Source organism: Saccopteryx leptura, chromosome 3 (assembly GCF_036850995.1).
Source record: "Saccopteryx leptura isolate mSacLep1 chromosome 3, mSacLep1_pri_phased_curated, whole genome shotgun sequence".
NCBI lineage: Eukaryota > Metazoa > Chordata > Mammalia > Chiroptera > Emballonuridae > Saccopteryx > Saccopteryx leptura.
Genome location: NC_089505.1, coordinates 349174550 through 349192786, shown reverse-complemented (window position 1 = coordinate 349192786; position 18237 = coordinate 349174550). Strand labels below are relative to the sequence as shown.

General features: G+C 34.8%; 1 protein-coding gene across 3 annotated transcripts in view; it reads left to right on the top strand.

Annotated features, from left to right (window-relative positions):
* Nucleotides 1–18237, top strand: part of CSMD3 (CUB and Sushi multiple domains 3) — a 1231016-nt gene that overhangs the window by 787645 nt on the left and 425134 nt on the right. For all 3 annotated transcript variants that reach the window (XM_066379371.1, XM_066379370.1, XM_066379369.1), the window contains 2 exons: nucleotides 4841–5167; nucleotides 8092–8286. In XM_066379371.1, the coding sequence (XP_066235468.1) occupies nucleotides 4841–5167; nucleotides 8092–8286 (522 nt within the window). The remainder of the gene's footprint in view (nucleotides 1–4840; nucleotides 5168–8091; nucleotides 8287–18237) is intronic.

The window sequence follows — 18237 nt, the reverse complement described above, 5'->3', positions numbered from 1 at the left end:
TTTACTTGAAGATTTTTAATTCTAGGTGTTTCTTCAAGGAGACAGTGTTGGTGTAATATTGGAGACATTATTAGTGTAATATATCACATCAAAAATGATAATATATTTTAATAGATGATAAATTCATTTAGTAATATAAATATTTAAAATATTGTTGACTAAAACCAATTTTAAAACTCGGAAAATGTAGAGAATACTTTTTGCTATTTTAGAAAAAATTAAATCTTTCATCCTGATATGATATATGGCTGTTGTGGGATTCAAATAATTTAACCACAAGTTCTCTGCCCTAGTGACCACTTTAAGTATAAAAAATTGATATAACAAAAGGTGGTTTATTATTTCATGCACTTAATACTTAAATAAGAACAATAAAAGAAGTATACAAAACTAGATTATAAGAAATGATTTTAAAAATTAATGAAAATAAATAATACCTGACAAAAAACAATAAAACTGTTATTTAAAATATTTCCATATTGCTTTCTTGATTGCTGTCCTCACTTGCTATTCTTTTCACCTATGGATGGAATGAACATTACTATGGGCTCTGAGAATACACTTTTGCGCAGATGAATGTTCAAAAAGAATAAGGAATATAAGTTTGTGATTTCCACATTGGGCGGCTGCCCAGACGCCCACCTTAGAGAGAACCCTGATGACAAGTGCCATTTTAACAACTGGTTTGCTGAACTCAACAAAAAAATTAGGTATTAGTTCTGCCGAACTGGTGCAATCCAGCTGAATCCCTCCACTGATATATGGCAATTAATAGCTTCCTTATATACCAACAATAGCTAGTTTAAAAATGCAATTGAAAGAGTTTACTCCAAAATAAAGTTATAAAGAAACATGGAAATGTTTTCATAAATCCAAATAACTCACAGAAACAATTCAAAGAAAAGAAAGCTATGAAAAAAATAGATCCATGTTACTGAATAAGAATTATATTAACTATGTGAATTATATAAAACTTATTTTGAAATTTTAATAAAAAATTTCTAATATAATTTTTTGGGGACTTGATCTAATATTAGTATTAATAAACAGCTAGATAAGAAAAAGCAGACAAGAATAGATGTTTATGTAGATACTAAATTTATGTGGATAATAAAGATGCTTATGTGGCTACTAAAGCATTTTATCACTATAGTATCACTGTACTGCTCACAGAAATATAACACTGGGTCCAAGGAAGTTACATAGAAATGGCATCTAATGTAATTAAGGGTTGCCATGGCTGGATAGCTCAGAGGTTGCTGTTTCAATCCCCAGCAGGGCACATCCAAGAACAGATCAATGTTCTTGTCTATCTCCCCTTCCCTTTCCCTTTCTCTCTTTCTAGAATCAATAAATCAAAAAAAAATAATGTAATTAAGGGTTTAGCCTGACCAGGCAGTGGCTCAGTGGATAGAGCGTCGGACTGGGACCTGGGACGTGGAAGACCCAGGTTCAAAATCTCTAGGTTGCCAGCTTGAGCGTGCACTCATCTGGTTTGAGCAAGGCTCACAAGGTCGCTGCCTTGTGCAAGGGGTCACTCGTTCTGCTGTAGCCACCCCCCCCCCCCCATCAAAGCACATATGAGAAAGCAATCAATGAACAACCAAGGTGCCACAATGAAGAATTGTTGCTTGTCATCTCTCTCCCTTCATGTCTGTCTGTCCCTCTCTCTGTTTCTGTCACACACACATAGAAAAGGGGTTTAGAATATAGTAGTCCCTCCTATCTGATGAGTAATATGTTCCAAGACCTGCAGTGGATGTGTGAAACCATGGGAAGGACTGAACCCTATTTACACTATGTTTTTTTTCTATACATATATACATACCTACCTATGATAAAGTTTAATTGACAACTTAGGCACAGTAGGAACTTAACAATAACTAATAACTTAATAAAATAATTGTAACATATATAATTACATATAATAAAAATCATGTCAATGTGGTCTCTCAAAATACCTTATTATATTGTGTTTTCTACTTAATGGCTTCTCTTTAGCACATCTGAATTGCCAACATCACCTCTCCTGGGGGGCCGTTATTTAATAGAATAAGGACTACTTGAACACAGGCACTATGATACTAACGCCCATCTGAAAACCAAGAAGGCTAAGTGACTCATGGGTGGGTAGAATGTAACACTGGGAAAAGCTGGGTAAAGGGATGATTCACGTCCATGGCTGGATGGATCAGGACTGTGTGAGATTTCATCACACTACCCATAACAGCCCACAATTTAAAACTTTGGGATTGTTTATTTCTGGAATTTTCTATTTAATATTTTCAGAACAGGATTGACTGCCAATAACTGAAACCCAGAAATCTAAACCTTAACCAAGGATATGGGGAAACTACTATATTATATGAACATCTACTTATCTCTCTGATAAGGGTGATTAATGTAGCAGATTATGGACAGTCTTTGCCCTAGGTGGGAATCATTCAGAGATTAGCAAACTAAGGACTGTGGGCTAAATCTAACCTGAAGCCTAGTTTTCTAAAGAAAATTTTATGTGAACATAACCACTTACTTTCATTTACCTGTCGTCCATGGCTCTTTCCTGCTTCAGTGGCAGAGTTAAGTAGTTACAAAAGCGACTGTATAGATTGTAAAGGCAAAACATTTACTATCTGTCCCTTTACAGAAAACGTTCGCTGACCCTTAATTTAGATCAAGTGTATGCAATCAAATGATTTCAGGATGCAGTCAGGCAAAAGTGTGAAGAGGGAACAGGAAGTACTAGGGGCCTTGAGCACGTTAGAGAAGCTAAAAGTCCAGATTTTTACTGCCACAAATGTAAAATATGATGTTTTTAAAAGGGGACTTAAAAATTTTATTGAGGCTTGAGAAATAATTAAAGCAAATACCTTTGCAGTCTGGACTCAGCCCAATGACCATCGTTTTCTAAGTCTTGGTTTTAACTTTTAATATCATTTCATTATGGAAAAAGCAAAATTAAGTTAAAAATTACATATAAAAATTATAATTTATAATAGATGATTATTTTATGTATTTTACATATTCTACATATATGTAGATATAACTTAATCTTTGTCTTTGTACATCAACAAGTAGAAATTAGTCTAACTTCTGAATGTAATAAAAATCTAAACTTAAAAGCAAGGAAAGAATACAAAGATTATTTTTAATACTCAAGTTAAAACAAATTATTTAACTAAAATATTTTAAAATAACAAAATATATGAATTGTAAAACTGTATGAATATTGTAAACTAAGAGTACATAATCTTGATTGAGTTCATGAGCAGATAACTCCTAAAAGACAGAAAATATAAATGGATAACAAACATGTGAGAAATCTTTAACTTCGCTAGTAAGAAAAAAAGTGCAAATCTGTACAATATGTCATTTTTCTTATTAAATAATAAAGGTAAAATAGGTATACTATTTTATACTGGTAGGGATATTGTACTCATTAATATATTTGTTTTATTTTAGCATAAATTAATACAATATTTTGAGGCTTTAAGTTCATACCTTTTTGGCCCTGGCCAGTTGGCTCAGTGGTAGAGCATTGGCCTGGCGTGCAGGAGTCCCGGGTTCGATTCCCGGCCAGGGCACACAGGAGAGGCACCCATTTGCTTCTCCACCCCTCCCCCTTTCCTTCCTCTCTGTCTCTCTCTTCCCCTCCCACAGCGAGGCTCCATTGGAGCAAAGATGGCCCGGGCGCTGGGGATGGCTCTGTGGCCTCTGCCTCAGGCGCTAGAATGGCTCTGAACGCAACAGAGTGATGCCCCAGAGGGGCAAAGCATCGCCACCTGGTGGGCGTGCCGGGTGGATCCTGGTTGGGCGCATGCGGAAGTCTGTCTGACTGCCTCCCCATTTCCAGCTTCAGAAAAATGAAAAAAATAAATAAATAAGTTCATACCTTTTGTAAAGAAACTTTGGTGCAAAATTGTATGAATTCAATTTTGTTAAAAATAGGTAATAAAACCTACTGGAAGAAAATACATTATTATTTTAAATGATTATCTCTGTTTGATCATTACTTTTCTGATTTTTTTATCCTTCTGTTTCTTAAATATTTTTTAAATAATTTTATTTAGATGACTAATTTTTAACAGGGTGACATTGGTTAACTAGTGCACATAGATTTAGAGAAAACATCTTCAGATCATTTTGACATTCGATTATGTTGTATACCCATCCGTTTCTTAAATATTTTATGTGAACCTTGATATCAGATGTTTTTAAAAGTTCAATGAAAAAGAAAATTGGACGTGGTTGGAGATTTGACTTGACATAATGTGAGAGAGCACCTGTTTTTTCCAGTTAGCCACAGGGCTGGCAATTATAAGAGTAAAGTCATCTCCTTACCTGTGTTATAAACTATCTCAGTTTCCCATGACCACTGTGGGAATGAAACTCACTGAATCACAGCTCTTACTCCAAGTTTCCTCTGGGCTACCTCCTGTCATTTCTATTCATATTCTCATCATATTTTTTTCTTTTCAATAATTTCATAAGCATTTTTGCTTTCTGTGAAATCTCTAAATATTTAGCTGATATTATTTTTTAAGCAAACGAACAAAAACTTTGCATTCTCTAACATTACGTTAAGCACAGAAACAAACATGATAACTGTCTAAATAAATTGCTGTTATTGCTCCAATTATTCTTTTGTGCCAGTTTAAGCATGCAGTCATTCAAAATACTAGTTGCCTTTTCTAATGTAATAAAAATGGTAACTTTGATTTTCTGTCTGATAATACAAATGGCTAATATTTTTCAAACTGTAACTGATTATCATAATTGTACGATATGATAAAATATGACTTTTGAACAGCTATCGTAATTTCTAATCTTATTTCAACAGTTCCTTGCCTGTCTAACTTTACTGCACCGATGGGAACGGTCCTGTCTCCTGATTACCCAGAAGGGTATGGAAATAACTTAAACTGCATCTGGACTATAATCTCTGATCCAGGGAGTCGGATACACCTTTCTTTTAATGATTTTGATCTGGAGTCTCAGTTTGACTTCCTTGCTGTTAAAGATGGTGACTCTCCAGACTCCCCAATTCTTGGAACCTTTACTGGGGCGGAGGTTCCTTCCCACCTTACTAGTAATAGTCATATACTGCGGTTGGAATTTCAAGCTGACCACTCCATGTCAGGACGTGGCTTCAACATCACTTATAACAGTAAGTTTGTTCTTTTCATATGACCATTTTTCTACAAAGTAGACCTAGAAAGGAATCATGCAAGCTAGCTTTCTTGTTCCACAGATAAGGGAACTTGAACACATAATACACATAGTTGTGTGAGAGATGTTTATTTGGTCTTTGATTTCCAACCATATTTTACTCCCGTCCGAGTCGTTTCTCTTTGTTTGTGCGAGGTCTGATATTAAGGGATATGTTTCAAGTCACACTGTTATATCAGCCGATATATTATCTTATTTTATTGAATCTTGTCAGCATAACCTCAAACCTACTATATATCACATGCTTTGCTCTGTTATTATACAAACATAAAAGGAAGATAGAACTTTCTTTTAGGATATTTATAAACCAATAGGAGACTTGAACAAATAATAACAGCACAGAGTTATAATTCCAAAGATGAATGCACAAGATCAAGGCACATCTTAAAGAAAGAAATCATGAATTCAGGGGCAGTAGACCACTGAGCAGATTTAGCAAAGCCACCAATGGGGAAAAATATCTTGTTAATTCAACACTTCAGGTTTAAAGTGAAACTATCCAGTTTCAAGTCTTGGCTTTGCTACATTTTTTAGCTTTAATACTGAGCCTTAGTGTCCTCATCAATAAAACCATATTGAGTTTCTTTAAGGAGTAAAATATGTGATGCATATAAATAATTGAACATAGAGTATATGTGTAGTACCTAATAAGTGCTAAAAAAAAACCCCAACTCAGCTATTAGACTCTTACCTTGACATTTGTTACTATATTACTATGTTTATTATATTGCTCCAGAGTTGAGACTTTTTTAGGGTTATTTGACTGTGTCTAACACTCATAGTATTTCAAATAATGAATACTAATTTTCTGAAAAGTGGTATAATTATAGGTAAAAATGAATTATGTAAAGAAAAAGCTATATTAGTATGTTAATATACTTAGATACTAATGCTTCTGTTTGTGTTTTACCTGAATCCATAGAATAATAGTGATTTTATTGTTTTTTCTTGAAACTACTACAATGTCAGATATTGATCAACTTTACAAGTTAATATTTAACTGTCATATAATAGGATTTAGTTTTCTGCTTTTTATTGACACTAAGTTAATAAGTTCTGATAACCCACTACCATCGGACCAGCAGTTTTCTGCTTTTTATAACAGAATGATACCCCTCACCCACATCTCTGCCTGTTCAATGCTGAGCTTTGGCAATTAGTAACAAAACACAATTATTGTCTTTTCAACATATCACTAGTGGTGAATACCATTGATAATAAGTGTCATTATAAATTATACATCTTCAAAGTTAAATTGGCTGTGACATATGTCATAGAGACTAGCTGTCTAAAATGGTTGCTTTATCTGAAAATCTTTTTTGAAATATTTTATCTATATAAAGATAGATACAAATATGTACATATCTATTTCAAATTTTTATTTTGTCTCAAATAAAAAATTTTAACTTTCTTGTTTTGGAATACTTGGGGAATTAAGGAAATATGCCTCCCTGTTTGTTTTTTTAATCTAGTAAATAGTTTAACCAATCATATGTAAATTCTTATATTTAATGCTTACTAATAACATTCTTATTTTTCCTGAAAGAGTATCTATCAGGGATTTTGTATAGGAGTAACTAGGCTTAATGAAAATTGTGTTTATAAGCACAACTGAAAACAATGATTATTTATGTGTACCCAAACAATATATTATATATATTTTAGCATTTATTTTAATTTTTATACTGTTTAACTTGAAAATAAGAATGGATAATAAAATGATAGAATTTATAAACAATATAAAAATGATGATTAGTGAGACTATTTAAAATAACTGCATGTACTTATGCCATATAAATTTAGTAATGTTAAATTGTAAATCCTTTATTAAATGTTTTACACATTTATATTTCGCTATTTTAAATATTTTTTCCATTTATATTATACTAATTAAAATTTTATAATGTATATTGGGTCATTCAGATGAATGAGAAAAATTTTAGGGCTCTTGCAATCTAAAATCTTTGAGAAATTCAAAAAAGCACATTTCATTTCACTTCTGCTACTTGCTGTGACTGGGCTAAAAATACACACTGTGGAGACACAAGGTAAGATGTGAGAGTGGCTCTGAACTCAAGAATTCATATTCTCTTGAGAGACATGAAACAAATAACCCAAGATACAATATATTTTTGAGAAAAAATGAAAAGTCAGATCAAAAGATACATTTCAATTCTATATCAATGCTCTGAGGTAAGCGATTTAACTTTCTGAATCTCACAAAGTGGCCAGGCTTTGCTCATCAGACGGTTCTAAAGGTTAACTGAAATAATAATATTTCTAAAGCTCCCATTACAGTGCCTAAAACATGGTAATTGCAAGAGAATTATCTCTATTCCCTTTTTCTAGGTGGCAGAAAGTAGGTGATATATGGAAAATTATAAAATTGTAAGACCTTCCTGCTAGATTAAAATATTTTACTTTAATTCTCAAATTGAGATTATATCTTTATTGCAAACAATAAATCGTAAGAAAAGTTTGCAATGGTTTATAGTTAACCTGTTCTATATTCACATTAATTGTAATTCTGATTAACCTTTCCTGGAAGATTTTTGTTTTTTGGGCTTTTTGGGTTTTTTTTTTTTTTTTTTTTTTTTTTTTTGCATAAACTAAGCCTAGTATTGTCCAGAAATAAGCACAACTACTTCTATTTTGAAATTTTGTGAAACATATTTTAATACAATTATACCTATTACACATCACGGGAAAACAGGCATAGGCAAAGAAGAGACTTCATTTTTCTTTTTAATAAAAGCTTTTCTAGAAATAAACATAACTTTTTAAAAAAAATCACTTATTCTCATCCCAAATACACAGATGCTTCTCTCATACTGTTTATATGTTTTGTTTGCTATTCTCAAGCATTTGGACATAACGAGTGTCCAGATCCTGGAATACCAATCAATGCACGTCGCTTTGGGGACAACTTTCAATTAGGAAGTTCGATTTCAGTTATTTGTGAAGAAGGATTTATTAAAACCCAGGGAACAGAAACAATTACATGCATTCTTATGGATGGAAAAGTGATGTGGAGTGGACTAATTCCAAGATGTGGAGGTAAGCACAATGGCCAGTGAAGAATACAACCCCATCATCATGATGTACTAGAAACCATAACAGGAAATGTATTCTACCAAAACTGTTGGTGCTCTATGTTCTTGAAATATTAGTTTTATACATTAGACATGTATAGTTAAACAAATCACACTTTTTATTTTTCATGTAAAAATATTAGAAACCTTTCAGAAGTTTCTTTAAAAAGAACTCTTATGAAAAGATACACAATTATAAATGATAAATTTTGATTGCATGTACAAATTCTCTCTAGTATATTTTATTGTTGGAGTTTATTACATTTTGTAGTTTTTGTTCATTTTTTTTGGTATTTTAAATATTTGTGGTATAAACATATTTAAGTTTTAAAAATGTATTAACTATTATTAATTACAATAAATAAATGTATGCTAAAGCAACCATTATTTAAAATGTATAATTTTTATAGAAAGTTTGCTAATTATTTTTTAATTTGATTGGCTTAATAAAATATAGTCAAGAAAGTTGACAATATATATATGTGATGCATATACACATAAACATACACACAGTGTTTGGAAGTATATATCTTTGAATATATACACTCATATAAAGTCATAAATTATATTGATGAGAAGAAGGATGATCACAGTTAAAAACAGAATATATCAAGTACATAATGTATCAGTTTAGAACCTATAGGAATGTGGGTGGGGGCTTTATTTAGAATTATCACAGAAAGAATTAACATTCTAAATTCTACTGTTTTCCTTCCACTCTAGCACCTAAAGTTACAAACCTATTTTATTAAAAAATATATAAGAGAACTTTTAAAAAGAAATTGATGCCCAGTGTTGTAGATCAGTTGTCTTGACCGCAAGTGCTTACATTAACAAGGCAGTAACAGAAATGAATTAGGTAGACTGAATTAAACAGACTACCTTCCTACTTCCAAAAAGTAATTTCACACTTTTTGTAGAGACACAGGTATAAACATTTCTCTATTTAACAGCAACAATAATTAATAATACAAGAATGCTATCACTGAAAAATGACAATAGTGTCCCCATTATCCCATAGAGTCCCTTCATGCATAGTAGAAAAGGGCATTTTATCAGAGGGAAATGGCTTGATTTAGTTATCACTAATATCATTTTAATTGGAAGTCCCAACAGCAGCAACCAGTCTCTTGGGGACTGGGATAGGCCATAGAAGCAGATCAGAAGCTTTACAGTTTTTCCCTTTCAAAAAATATCCCAGCCTGACCTGTGGTAGTGCAGTGGAAAAAGCATTGACCTGGAACACTGAGGGCACTGGTTTGAAACCCTGTGCTTCCCTGGTCAAGGCACATATGAGAGTTGATGCTTCCTGCTCCTCCCCCTCCTTTTTATTTCTCTCTCACTCTCTCTCTTTACTCCCTAAATTGAATAAATAATTTTTTTTTAAAGTAAAGAACCCTGTCCTGTTGGCTCAGTGATAGAGGGTCAGCCCAGTGTGTGTATATCCTGGGTATGATTTCTGGTCAGGGCACACAGGAGAAGCACCGTTTTTCCACCCCTCCCTCTCTTGCTTCTCTCTCTCTCTCTCTCTCTCTCTCTCTCTCTCTCTCTCCTCCTGTAGCCATGGCTTGACTGGAGTGAGTTGGCCCTGAACACTGGGATGACTCCATGGCCTCCACCTCAGGTGCTAAGCAGAGCTCAGTTGCTGAGCAGCAGAGCAATGCCCAAAATGGGCAGAGCATCGCCCCCTAGTGGATTTTCTGGGTGGATCTCGGTTGGGGAACATGCAGGAATCTGTCTATGCCTCTCCTCCTCTCAGTGAAAAAAAAAAAACAATAAAAAAGGAAAGAAAATAAAAAGAAAACATTCCAATGCTCCAATAATTTGGTTGTTCTTGGACTTACACAAGAATTTATTCTGAATAGTTATTTCATGAAAAAGTTTTTTGAGTTTCTCCTTTTTATGAATTGTCTGACACTGCTCAAGTCTGATTCTCTAGCCCCTAGAGTCCCGCAGGCACATTCTATCCTGAACTGTGCATTCTCCCCAGATTGTCATTTCAATTCTAGTGTTTCTATGATGTTTGGGTTTGCAGTGATACACCATTGTATCTGATTTCTTTCTACCATTTGACAATATATATATTTTTTACCCAGTAATTTCGCTGCTAATGCAGCTCAATTGAATAGTATGATTTGATTCAGGCAACTCAGGCACTGTAGTTCTTCAAGAAGCATGAATATCTGACCAGGCGGAGGTGCAGTGGATAAAGCGTTGGACTTCAATGCAGAGGACCTGGTTTGAAACCCTGGGGTTGCCAACTTGAGCACAGGTTCATCCGGCTGGAGCGCAGGTTCACCAGCTTGAATCTGGGGTTACTGGCTTGAGTGTGGGATCATAGACAGGACCCCATGGTCGCTGGCTTTGAGCCCAAAGGTCGCTGGCTTGAGCCCAAGGTCGCTGGCTTGAGCAAGGGGTCACTCGCTCTGCTCTAGCCCCCCAGTCAAGGCACATATGAGAAAGCAATCAATGAACAATGGAGGTGTTGCAACATAAAGAATTGATGCTTCTCATCTCTCTCCCTTCCTGCCTGTCTGTCCCTATCTGCCCCTCTCTCTGTCTTTGTCTCTCTCTAAATACAAATAAATAAATATATAAATAAAGAAGCATTAATAAATAATGCAGATTTTTACTTTGTTTATTTTTAGAGTCAGGTTGGAAAAGTTTTATACAGCTCAGTAAACAGAAAATCTGTCAGATCTTTTCCTAAGTCAACTCTTCCCTGATGTTCCCATTCAAGATAGCTGTTACATGTAAAAATCATCATCATGTGTTACACGTAAAAATCATCATCCTGTTTCTGTCTCAAGCTTGCACACACAATCCTATCAGCACTGAGCTGTTCTTTCCCCTCCTGGTTTCCCTTTCTCAGCTCCATGTCCTTACTCACATGCAGTCAGCTCCTCTCCTCCATACTTAACCCTCCTGTTAGCACAGGACCTACCCAATCCACTATCTGCCCCCAGGAAAGATTAGTTCATCTCATTTCTAATAGCTTTCAGTTAAGTTGGAAGGTTGATATACACAATCTTCCATCTCATTATAAAAAATATATACTTTTTTTAAAAAAATAGGAGAGATAATAAGTTTTTAACATACCTGTTCAAGTCATTCTCTGAGTTTTATTTCAACTTTATAAGTAGCTGCTTCTCTATTTGCCACTTTTATACCAAACAATGAATTCTAAAAGATCTTAACAGAGATACCATGACATGAGACTCAGAGTAAAACACAAAAGTTCTCTTCCTAGGTGTCGGAGAACACAAAGTCAACTAGAATTTCCTGATTTAAAAAGCAAGACATTTGGACATAAATTAAATCTCTTATCTCTGTTTCAGTCACAGAGCAAAACTATTCCGTGATATGAGGATTTATTATTTATTGGTAATGTAATTTTTAAAAAAATGCTACTACCTGTTCTTATGTAGACTGAAAGATGAGAACAATTTATTTGTATAAATAATGAGAATTGGGTTAAAATATATTTGTCATTTTTTTTATAAAATCTAAAATGCATACCATTTAGCTTTTTTAAATTCAATGTCTTTTAATAGTTTAAAGTTATAAAATTATTCAACTGTTCATGGAAAAAGAAGTTATACAAGTCTAAAAATTATATAGTTCTTTTTTTATTTCTTTGAATATATTACTAGGCTCATTTATTTTCGTTTCCTGGTTCTCTTCGTCTCAGTGACCTCTGTTGGTATGTGTTCCAGCGCTACATCATAGATGTTTTACCCTCTCTACTTCTACTTACTCTATTGGTAATTTTTATCTAGTCTTCAACTTTAAATAACATCTCTGTGCTAGCGTCTCTCCAATTTACATCTCCAGCCTAGTTCTCTGCCCTGACGTCCAGACTCATATATTCACTTTCCTACTCAACATGTCCACTTAGATGTTTAACAGGCACCCCAAACTGAACCTGTGAGAAACTGATCAGATATCATTCAATCACTCCAAACATGCTACTGTCACATATTTTCTCCATCATCATTAATAGCACTCGATTTTCCCAGGAAATTAGGCCAAAACTCTTGGAATAGTTCCTGACTCATTGTTTTTTTGTTTTCTATTGTAACCATGCACAATTCATTAGAAAAATCTGTTTGCTCTATATTTGAAATATATTAAAACCCATCTATTTCTTACTCCCTCCACTGCTGACAACCTGGTTCCAGCAATCATTGGTCTAAATTACTGCATTCACTTCCTAACTGGTCTCATTGCTTCTGCCCTTTTTGTTATTCGGTTCTGGGGAAATGGTTTGCCGTTCAGTCCACCTGTGCCCATGATTAGTTTTTCCATCGTCATTTCTCCTCTGGGACTTAGAGGCTATGATGCATATACACTCTCTGCTTCTCTCTTTTTTACGTGGCTCTTTGTCTTTCATGCTCTCTGAACTATAGCCAGCAATGCCCTCTTTGATCTGAAGCAACTCCCTTAACAGAAATGGAAATGGAATATTGGCCTCCTGGATTATTATAGACACGTTCTTGAATATAATTAGAACATAATACATTCAATGGACTACTTTATAGATGAAAAGGATTACATTTAATGAAATACATTGGGAAAGGTGGATGAATGCTATTAGCTCAAAACTGTTGATTTAATTAAGACTCCGAGTTAAAACTAATAAAAGAAAATGTGTCCCTTCTTTGTAGATACACAATATTTCACATATTGCTATCATTGTAACCTCCCTGACAAGAAAAACAATAGGAGCAAAATGCATAACAAGGTATAGAGACAAATTTTCCAAATGCTTTGGAATTGATAACTTTCACTTCTAGTGGAAAAGAGATTCAATATCCCCCTGTAAAAATTGAAGTTCAGATACCACTTTATGACTTATTGAGTTCTAAGTGACTTGACTCTCTGACATCTAATTCCAATTTATATAAGTAGCAAAGAAAAGTAAGGGAGATCAAGGTATATATTAGTATATATGAATGTATGTATACATGCATGTATGCATGTATATGTATATGTATGTATGTATGTTCTATCTATCTATCTATCTACAATATCTATCTATCTATCTATCTATCTATCTATCTATCTATCTATCTATCTATCTATCCATCTATCTATCATCTGTAACTGTTGAGGTCAAAAGTTATTCAGATCATTATGTACCTTCCTACAGGAAGGAGGATGCTAGTTTCCTTCTCTTCAGGCCAGCTGGAGGAGAAAGGCTCTAAAAGAATCCCTCATAAAGTGTGAAGTTGGCTGTGAGAAAAAGGAACTAGAATCCACCCATGGATATCAAATTATACAATGTACTTGCTGAGCTGCCTTCTATGCCCGTGGAGCAAGAGAAGGAAAATTGGTGAAAGCTGGTAGATTGAAGTAGGGAAAGCTGTCTAGTTTAAACAGTTTGGCAAGTCAGTGGTGTGAGTGGCCTATGTATCAAATGAATAGCAAAGATGGTGCCAGCCTTGGCCCCCATGTGAAAGAAACCAGAGGCCACGGACTGTTCTGCTAACCACAGGAACAAAGAGATGACTGGAACAGGTTGAGCTTCTCCTGTATGAGGGAATTATCTAGTGAAAGGCCACACCTCCTCACTCTTGGCCTTTCCAAAGACCTAATTTATTTTCATGGAAAACAAACAATTTCCATATCTGACAAATGGAAGGCATTAGGACGACAGGTCATGGTTTGTGAGAGAATAAGCATTAGGTGACTATGACAGCACAGTCTTCTTCATCTTAGCCGTAACTCACCTAAAAGACAGAAGAAGGGGACAAGATGAGAATTCAGGAGTCAATGTCTTTTCTACTCCAAATGCATAAATGAATGGAGTGCTGGCCCTCCATCAAAACCCACCTCTCTATCCTCCAAGCCTCTCTGGCCATTGCTCAAAGATGCACTTGAGTAGAGGCAATAAGGTAAGAATTTTGAGTTGGATTGGACCAGGTTTTTTAATTCACAAAGTAATGAGATAATTAGAGGATCTCTTCGACATTTTTTTTTTTTAGGGAGAAGGAGATTTGGTAGGCATTTATGAAGGCCTTAATTAGGCAGGAAAAAAAGAAACTAATTTCTGTTTTTATTCTATCAACTTCAGAATGTTCCCTAAAATGCTTACTCAAGCAAGAACTTCCTTGCCCTCAGCAGAGAACTCTCTGCATAACTACTGTTTATGCTCCTTTCTCCTCCCTGATGGGATATCTGAAAGAAATCCTTGAGTGAATAGGATGGGACTGAAGTCCCTAGACAACTGTTTGGAGAGAAGTCTGGACCTACACGTCTGATGAACTTTCCCTTTGAGGATAAGGGGTTTTCTCGTGAATCCCAAATTGCCTCAAAGGAAAGAAAACATGTCTCATTCACAGATACTGCATTCTCTTTAAAGGTAGAGCTTTTGTGGAAGCAATCAGGGGAACAATCAGAATTTATTTGTATTTCTCCTAGAGAGAATGCATGTTCACACACATGTTCATATTTATACCTAAAAACAAACCCCTCACTTAGTTACTTATTTGCCTAGTATTAAATTTCAGGTCTCCTGGAGGACTGCTATAGGGGATACTAATTAAGTAGCAGTTGGCAGGGTTTTGCTTCTAATACCAATGGAAGTGGGGGGGGGGGTGAGGAAGCATTTATGGAAATGGAAGGAGGTGCAGAGCTATGATTGCTTCTCTGCAATTCTGAACCTATAATGTCTGCGTCTCTGGCTTCCTCTTCATTATTATTATTATTATTTTCAGTAATAGGAGAGGAGGCAGAGAGACAGACTCTTGCATGTACCCCGACTGAAATCCACCTGGCAAGCCCACTGGGGAGCGATGCTCTTCCCATCTGAGGCGTTGCTCCATTTCTCAGCAAACAAGCTCTTCTTAGTGCCTGAGGCAGAGGCCATGGAACCATTTTCAGTGCCTGGGGCCAACTCACTCCAATCGAGCCATGGCTATAGAAGGAGGAGAGAGAGAGAGATAGAAGTGAGATGGAGAGGGGTGGAGAAGCAGATGGGCTCCTCTCCTGTGTGCCCTGACCAGGAATCAAACCCGGGACATCCACACACAGGACTGACATTCTACCACTAAGCCAACTGGCCAGGGCCTGGCTTCCTCTTTTTATTCTCAAATACAGAGACAACATATCTCCCATCCTTTTCTTTGAAAAATCATCCAGTGTGCTGAGTCTCACCTCTGCCACTACCTAAATCTATGTTTCTCATCAAGTCATGATTTTCCCCTCACCTGCAAAACTGGCATAAGAAACAAACCAGTATTTTTATGCTACAAGATTATTAAGATAATCAAATAAAGTAATGTATATAAAAGCATACTCTAAATTGACAAGCATTATGACTATCTTGGTATAACAGAAATGGCTAGCTAGTCACCACCTTTAAGCTTTATTACCCCATTCATTCTATAGAGTTGTAAAAGGGAAATAGCTAACCAGCTTAAGGACTTCATTTTATAATCTCCTTTGCAGTTACATATGGCCATATGAGAAAGAAGTTTCTACAGCCACTTTGCCTCTTTTCAAATCCTTGATAGCTAACATTCAAATTATTTAAATTATCCACATATTAATGTTTTTATCTATAGTAATAGTACACAAGTCTGGACTATTTTGAGCATTATATAAAATAATCTAAGGGACTTTTTACACAGTGGCTGCCACATAAAAAACATCCCATAAATGTTAATTAATAGAAGTAGTACAAATACCATGCAGGTACATACTACTTGACACACAATTGTTTGTCAAATAACTGAAATACATAAATGATGAATCAATGAATCAATGCATGAATAGAACTTTGAAAATATCTCATTTAGGTCTTGATCTTTTCTGCTTTCTATATGTTCCAAGTTTCCCTGATTCAGTCAGAAATAGTTACTATTTTTTTTTTGACAAAGTCAGAGAGAGGGACAAATAGGGACAAAGAAGTAGAGATGAGAAGCATCAATTCCTCATTGCAGCATTTTAGTTGTTCATTGATTGCTTTCTCCTATTTGCCTTGACCGGAGCGGGGGCTACAGCAGAGCAAATGACCCCCTTGCTCAAGCCAGTGACATTTGGCTTCAAGCCAGCAACCTTTGGGCTCAAGTCAGCAACCATGGTGTCATGTCTATGATTTGAACCTGGATCCTCCGCGTCTCAGTCCAACGCTCTCTCCACTGCACCACTGCCTGGTCAGGCAGTAGTTAGTATCTTTTATAGAAGTCTTTCTTAAATGGTAGTACCTTTATTCCTGGAGGTATGCAAGCTTATTTTAGGTAGTACATATGTAAGCAGTTCTTAAATTTTGATAGCTACCTGTTTATTTTCAGGCATTTAGGAAAAAAATATAACTAGCACAAATAAACTATGGTTTCCTAGATATTTTTTGCTTAAGGCAAATCTAAAGAGATCATTTAAGTTAAAACAGAAATGTATTTAAAGAGAAAAATTAATTATATACTACATACATTACACGTAAGATTTGGCAACTAAGTTACTGCCTTTCTGTTCAGATTGTTATTTATATTATAGTTAGGTTTCTCTTTACAAATTCAAATTTTGTTATTAAAATTTTTATTAGTTCTTTGTTCCAAAGCTTTTTTTTTCTTTTTCTTTTTCTTTCTTTCTTTCTTTTTCTTTTTTACTTCCTGTCTTATATTTCTACTGCTTTCTGCTTTGGGCAGATTTCTACATCTGTTTTTTTCTTCTTTATCTCTTGAATGTTTTCTCTACACTTGGTTTCTTCTTATTTGGTCCTGCATTTTGTCCATGGCATGCTCTGCAGCTGTTTCCAGTGTGGCGTCTCCATGTGCATATTTTTCCGCCTTGTGCCTGACAGTCGGTGGGCTCATGAGACTCTTCCTGATTGGCCTGCTCTGAGCAGCTCTCTTTGGTTTTACAGCCTCTTGGAGAGTCGATGACATAGCCAGAATTTTTCTCAGAAACTATATTTCCAGGACCTTCTCTCACTAAAATAGTTGGTCTTTTACAATATAGTAATTCAAATAACTATGATACATATAATTTTATTTTTGAAATGTATAATAACCCTACAGGAAACTTAATTATGTATCATTAAAGTGAAGAAGAGTAAATAATCTTCTTGAAAATAGTCTCCTTTAAAAGATTTTAAGGAAACAAATTCTACTAAGGAAGAATATTAAATTTAATATGAAAGTTTCTTTTTTATACAAATAAAAATTTTGACAATTTTACATAGAAAATATATATTTTTTCAAATGGACGTTATTTGGTAATGCTTGATTTCTAGGCCAATTTATAAATATTTTCTATTTTCTTGGGTTACATCAAATTGTTTGAGGAATAAAAAAGAGTAAAAAAATAATGTTTGGAACAATAGAGTTTTAGAAATTATGTAAGGTAAACCAGGAAGAAGCAAATACCAACAAAAATAAAAACACAGCATAGAGTTTAAATGGAAAGAGTTAAAGAAAATAAAAATATAATATAGGGAGTCATTGAGAATGGTCTCTAATATATCGAAAGCTGATATACACTTGACTTTTTTTCTTTTGAATAATTTTTCAATAATTCAAATATTCTTTTCTCCTGTATTGAACCAGCTAGTGTAGCTGGGCTGCAGAGTGGAAGGGAGAAGTTCAGAGTCTAAACTAGAGTAAGCAACAGCTCAGTCATGTAAGGCCTTATTGATCAACACAGGAAGAAGCCACTGATGGGCAGAGTTAGATTCATGCCTTAAAAAATCCCTTTGGCTCTACTACGGAGGATAGCAGATGTGAATGAAGATACCCCTTAGGACAGTCAGTTAGGAGGGTTTACTCCATGGATGAGATTATGGTAAATGAAACTATTATGGCAGCTATTATCTATAGAGTTAGAGAAACAAGAGTGCACTTTCGAATGGAGTGGATAAAGGAGAAAATGGAAGATTTATAGAAGTTTGAAGGAGGACTGCCTCTAGCTGTCT